The 6402-nt window shown below is 40.4% G+C and overlaps 1 protein-coding gene across 1 annotated transcript; it reads left to right on the top strand.

The window, feature by feature from the left end:
- Nucleotides 1-974: 974 nt before the first annotated feature.
- LOC137609699 (prostaglandin E2 receptor EP1 subtype-like) lies at nucleotides 975-5385 on the top strand. Its single transcript, XM_068336907.1, has 3 exons — nucleotides 975-1257; nucleotides 2263-3167; nucleotides 4357-5385. Exons 2-3 carry the CDS (start codon nucleotides 2310-2312, stop codon nucleotides 4627-4629), a joined length of 1131 nt encoding a protein of 376 aa, XP_068193008.1. The 5' UTR covers nucleotides 975-1257; nucleotides 2263-2309; the 3' UTR covers nucleotides 4630-5385.
- Nucleotides 5386-6402: the final 1017 nt, after the last annotated feature.

The raw sequence follows: 6402 nt of genomic DNA, 5'->3' as shown, positions 1-6402 counted from the left end.
GTGCAGAAAGGAGACATGGGCTGGGAAAGCCAGAATGATGAGTAGGATGTGTCAGCCACCGCAGTGATGGAGGACAGGTACAATTATATTATTACACCAGAATTACATGCATGTACATGTTTTATTCTTCACCGCACTGCACAGCCAGTCCAAACCATTTACAGCGAAAGGCTGAGTGTTTAATTTTATTTACAGACTTTGACTGTTTGACATTGAAGGTGGTAGTGAAATAAGTAAACATCTTCAGTTTCAAATACCATACTGGTGATGGCAAACCTCAATCTGTCCATCATATGGCACTGCCAAACGCCTAAAGCAATCGGCATATTCCTCCTGCATCCTTGTCACAAATAAACCTTAAACTATTTGAAAAGTTCAACCTTTCCCTGAGGTGAATCATGCAGCATTGAACAGAAATAACCCTGACAATAGGTCTAGAAGTCTCCTGAAGAATTGTAAACCCACATACAGACACAGCTGCAGAAACAACTGTGACTGACATGTTTGTAGTGGTCGGAGCACAGCTGGTTCAGATGGGAGTTGACCAGGAGGCCGTTGTGGTCGTTCAGATGAGGCTCAGTAGAGCAGGAGAATATTTAAAGTCTGTAGAACGAGAAAGAGACAAGCAATAAAACCAAGAAAGTAACACAAGTCCTATTACTTCCAGTTGATTCTTTTACTTTGAAGAGTCTGAGTTGGAATTGATTCTGTTTGAGCTCATGTGATTTGAAGTCATACCTGTTCCAGTGAAATCTGTATCACTTTAATGAATGAAAGGTGTTTCCTGGAGCCTCGAGCATACCTGCCCTTCGATTTCAAAACCTACAGGTTGTTGTTGTTCCAGCTTTCTCCAAATATACTCGACGTGGTGACAGGGGCGAGGCAGGTGGAGTTTAAATATTCATATTCTCCTGTAGAATTTCTCTAAACAGTCCCTCACTGCTGCTTTCTGCTGAAGTAGACACCCAGAGGTGAAATGAGCACAATGCAGCTCCACTGCATAAAAGCAGCCAGCCCTAGACGGAGTATCAGATCATAGACTTATGCAGTGATACCTACCACTATTATTCTGCTCGGTCGGCGAACAGGTTTAGCACGGCTGCATAATGGGAAAATACTTTAGATGTAATTTCTGTACAACAACACAAAGCGAAATGAAGATCAACATGGATTAATTTGTTTTAAAAAGCTTCAGTTATGAGTGAATCTCAAATCCATAGTGGTCCTGATCCTCTCCATGGATTTCTTACTTCAACGGTAAGGTTTAATTTATTTAATGAATAGAGTACACTCACACCATTAAACATAATATTTTTGTAATTACTTTTATGTGTTACATTTGGTTTTAAAAGTTGGTAAAAACATTTTATAGCAAAGTCTACAATTTTGATAATGCTCTTTTAAACTGAGAGGCTTTAGAGGGAGCCTTATATGTCTCTATTCATTATGTGCCATTATAAGTTAGTATATAAGCTTATAATCTTACTTTTAGCTTCACTTCTAGCATCTAGAAAAATATAAATGACATTTTGAGAAAAACAAATGCAAAAAATAATGGCTGGATAAAAATAATGGTATCCCTACGTGTGCAAAGAGTGTTTCCCTCCGGTGACGTGCAAAAAAATCGTGTCTTATCTCAGACAAATGTTCGGTTTACTACCGCTGCTGAGGAGTTGCGGTGCTTTTGGAGGAATGTGTGTGCCAGGTTCAGAGGAACTGTCAGAACTTGTTCAGTGTTCTCTCGTGAGAACAGAAAATAGACTCTTTCTGCTGAAACCTCAGAGACGGCTGATGGCTAATAGTTGTGTTCTGAACTTGAGCCATTTGGTTCTGATCTGGAGAGATAACATCTCATGTCTGGGAGGATATTATGGTTTATTTTCTCACCTCAGATTTATATTTTATTTTTGCTTTCCCCTCGCTGACGGGACTGGAAAAGTATTACATTGTCTTAAGTTTTTCCAATAATATTTATATTTTTGTCTGGAAAACATTTGACACACTTGATATTCTAATTTCACCAAACTTTACACTTAAATTGAATGTGATATGTAGTTAGCCTTTTTTCACTTTAATACAAATCTTTTTTTAAATTTTCCCATGGTTTCCACTGTTTTAAGGTAACAACATGGTTCACAATTTTAAATCTTTCACCATTTTACATATTTACATGATGCAGTTTTACAATCTGCTTGAAAAGTAAAAACATTCCAGACGCCTCCCCATCTAAACACCAGCTGACCCAGTCTATGTTCCTTTCAGATTCTGCTAATCCAGAGAAACGTCACCAGGCCCAGAGCCCAGCGGTGATGCTGGCGATGCAACACAACAGCTCCACGGGCATCGCCCCCATTCCAGGCTCTAACCGCACCACCATGGTGCAGGAGCCTGAGGTGGAGGCTGTTGCACGTAATGAAACAAGTGCGTCAAACAGACCCATAGCTGCCGGCCTCACCATGACCCTTGGCATCGTGTTCAATGTGGTGGCCCTGATTATTCTTGCCAAGGCTTACAACCGCTTCCGTCGGCGGTCAAAAGCCACTTTCCTGCTGTTTGCCAGCTCTCTGGTGGCAACAGATCTGGTGGGACATGTCATCGCCGGAGCCCTGGTACTGAGGAGATACTCAGCAGGCAGTGTTTCCACTGCTGTCTCCAATATGAGAGGTGATCCAGATACCCCCTGTCAGTTTCTGGGTTGTTGCATGGTGTTCTTTGGCCTCTGCCCGCTCTTTTTGGGATGTGCAATGGCGGCTGAGCGCTGTCTGGGTGTCACCAAACCTCTACTACACTCTCAGCTGGTGACCACAGCACGGACAAAGGTGGCACTGATTCTGATCTGGCTGCTGGCTTTATGTGTAGCCCTTCTACCCTTCTTCAGCCTGGGAGCCTACACTTATCAGTATCCTGGGACGTGGTGCTTCATCAGGGTGATGGAGGGCACTAAGGAGACAGATCTGGTCTTTGTGGCGCTGTTCTCTGGACTGGCTTTGGGCTCTTTGGCATTGGCCTTTGTTTGCAACACCATCAGTGGGATCACTCTAATAAAAGCACGGCTAAGGAAGAAATCCTGGTCCCCACACCGTTCTGTCAGGTCTCACGACACGGAGATGGTGGTGCAGCTGGTTGGCATCATGGTCACCTCCTGCATCTGCTGGAGCCCTCTGCTGGTGAGTGTCGTGTCAAACACGTGACATAAAGTCACACCTAACAGCAACTGAATTGTGTGAGTTTGTCCAATCACCGGTGTTGCATGATTTTCAAAAATGGTTTTGAATGAAAGGTTGTTTTTTTTTCTTTAATAATAAGCATTTTCAAACCTATAGATGTCAGATAATGTCAGAAATATTTGGATAATAAATAAAATCGATTTCAAAAAATGTAGCATAAGGGAATTTTTTTACTTTTACGTTTTGAATCTTTCTTCAGTAAGATGAAGCAAGCTGTTGTTTTCCATTGAGACAACACCTTTATCATCATATACAGAACTATACACTACGTATGAATAATACACAATCCTCAGCTTTCTGATTCCTAAAAACAGGACTTTTACAAATTTCAAACCAAAGAACAACAAGACCCAACATTACATTTAAACAAGGATTACATGACACGGGCTAACCAAAAGCTAGATAAGAGAGGATGTCGTCACATAACAGCTCAAAACAGCAGGAAACAGATATTTGATATGCACGGGAAAAAAGATGTGATTTTGTGTGAAAAAGTGATTTTAAAATGCTCCTCAAACAGAAAAGTATGTGTCCTATTTTATCCATCTCTTAATTCAGCTCACACTATCTGTCTTTATAATATTTGCAAACCTCCACTATGTGATGTGCTTAGTGGAAGTTGCACAAGTTTATCAAATGGAAATATTCCTTCAGTTTTTCATATACAGTATTACTTAAAATCTCGACAGAAATATTTTACATTTTCGGTAAATTCAGGATCTCTACCACAATGTACAATTCTGTTTGTTTTCAGCAAAAACTGGCTGAAGAGCATGCAATTCTAAAAATTAACTCTTCACCAAAAAAGTGAGGTTAGAAATAGTTAATTTTGTTTAGTCATATAAATTATCATTTTGCATATAAGGAAAAATTGTCACTACAAGGTTTTTATTTGATTGGATATAGAATCATTTATTTTCTGTCACCTTTTTAGCTCTGATATCTACATACAACAAATATCTCATATTTTTTTATAGGTGCAATCTTCAAAAGGACTTAATTATAATAGTACAATCAAAAGACAAATGGGTGTTTTACACTGACTTTTATGACACAATATAAACTCAGTTCATATGTTTATTTTCCATTTTACATCAGTATGAAGCTAAGCTTGTGTCATTTTTTTCAGGTTTTTGGGCTGATGTCAGCCACACGGTCCTACAACGGCTCGCTGAGCAATGAGAGAGACACCTACAGGAACCTGATGGTGACAGGTGTAAGGATGGCGACCTGTAACCAGATCCTTGACCCGTGGGTCTACATCCTGCTGCGGCGCGCCATCCTCAGAAAGATCTACCGCGTCACTAAACGCCGGGCCAGTTTCAAGGGAAGCCTGTTTCGCTCAGTGCGCTGGGATGTCAGCTCATTTCAGAGCTCAGACAAAAGTGTTAATAAAATGTAAGAGACATAGAAAGAGAAAGAGGACTTTTGAAGGGATGCACTGTAGCCTGCCAGCTTTATCACCACCAAGTGTAGCTGACTATCATTGGATTATAACGCAGTATTTAAAGGAGTCCAGTGAAAGCTCTCTTGGATGAGGGAATGAGAGCTGTCCTGGTGTATATCTATGAAGATCCAAAGTGGTTAACTATGGGACCATGTTCCATATTTACAATACCAACAGTCAGATAACAAAGAGGACTATGGAAGGGGTATGTAACAGAGTGAGTTCATATCAAAATGCAACATGGCCCATCGACAGGACCGGTTCGTGTAAAAATCTGTCCTCTATGAGAGCAGACATAAATGAATAAAATTTGACTTTTGGAGTAGAATGTGTTAACAATTTGCTGATGGGAAGTCTGTAGCTGTTCTTAAAGAGAACATCTCAACACGGAAACACATTAAAGCAAATGTGCTGTTTTCTTCTCTGATATGATGTAAAAGTCAATGACTTGTATAAATGCTCAAATTAGAGAGCAAAAAAAATATAGGCTGTGCTTTTACCTCAGCTCCAAGATGTGAAAGACACCTCGGTGTGTCCAATGTAGCTGTAATGAATGTAATTGTCTTGATTGTGTGTTTGTGTATGTATCTACAGTATTTTCCCTGTGTCCAGGGTCTGAAGAGAATTCAAGTCTTAAGAGCCAATTGGATGTGATATTGTTCAGAAAAGGGAATGTGACAAATATAAAATAAATGATCATCTGTTCATGTTTCATGTCAGCCTGGTTTATGATTCATGTGATATTTTAACAAAGTTGTTGAAATAAGTTCTTCTTTCTGATATTCAGCTGATATTCAACTTTTATTTTGAAGCAGAAGTAAAGTCAGCTCCAGGAGGTTAAACTGTCTTGACAAGACACAGACGTTTTGAGATGCTTTTCTAAAGACAAATGAAACCAAACTAACGTGGAGCCCTCTGGGTTAGCATATGTCTGAGGAGGGAGACTGAAACTGTATTGCAGTGCTTCCTGTGTTCTGGACACCATGAACTCTTCAGTGAGACCACTGAACGGGGGCTGCAGGATGTCGCTGGTGCCATACAGAGCAGAGCTGCTCAGGCTGCGTGGTAGACCAAGCCATCTTCACAGGTAGCAGCTGATCTTTCTCTCCATGCCCTCAACTGTTGTTATCGGTACTGAGTACACTAGTAGAGGCCACAGGATCCGGGGCAAGATGGAATGCTGGTAAATCCAGGCCTTGAACCTCCCTGGAAGGCCAGTCTTGTCAGTCCGGCTAAGCCAGTCCTCAAGTTCTTTGCTGGTTCTCTAGATGGAGGCAGAGTCTTTGAGGCTATAGTCAAAGTACTTCCCGAGGCTCTTAACTGGATTTTCTGTGATGGATGGGATGGTGGCTCCAGCCACTGACAACACAGTCGACAGCAAATAGTCTCCAAAGATAAAAGAAAGAAAAGCAATTTTAAAAATTTGGTCAAACCTTATAAATAACATTTACTTAGCATATAATTTATATGAGTTCTGCTGCTATGATATGTTGTCAGTAATTTCTAAGCAAGTTTACACACCTCTATGGTTAAGATATGAAAAAAATAATACCGTAAATAAAGGCACCACGTACTATGCAGAATTATTTGTTATAACATCGTCTTTATCATGTATTAGTCGCTATAATACTCAATGAACGGGCCTAATGCTTGCCATCTGCTTATTTCAATCCATCAGTATTAGCTGCCACCCTAGTTTGGTACCCTGTTCTTCTGATTGGATAGTTT

The sequence above is a fragment of the Antennarius striatus genome, chromosome 16 (genome assembly GCF_040054535.1).
Source record: "Antennarius striatus isolate MH-2024 chromosome 16, ASM4005453v1, whole genome shotgun sequence".
NCBI lineage: Eukaryota > Metazoa > Chordata > Actinopteri > Lophiiformes > Antennariidae > Antennarius > Antennarius striatus.
Note: the sequence above shows the minus strand (reverse complement) of the source record. Positions and strands in the feature narration are given on the sequence as shown.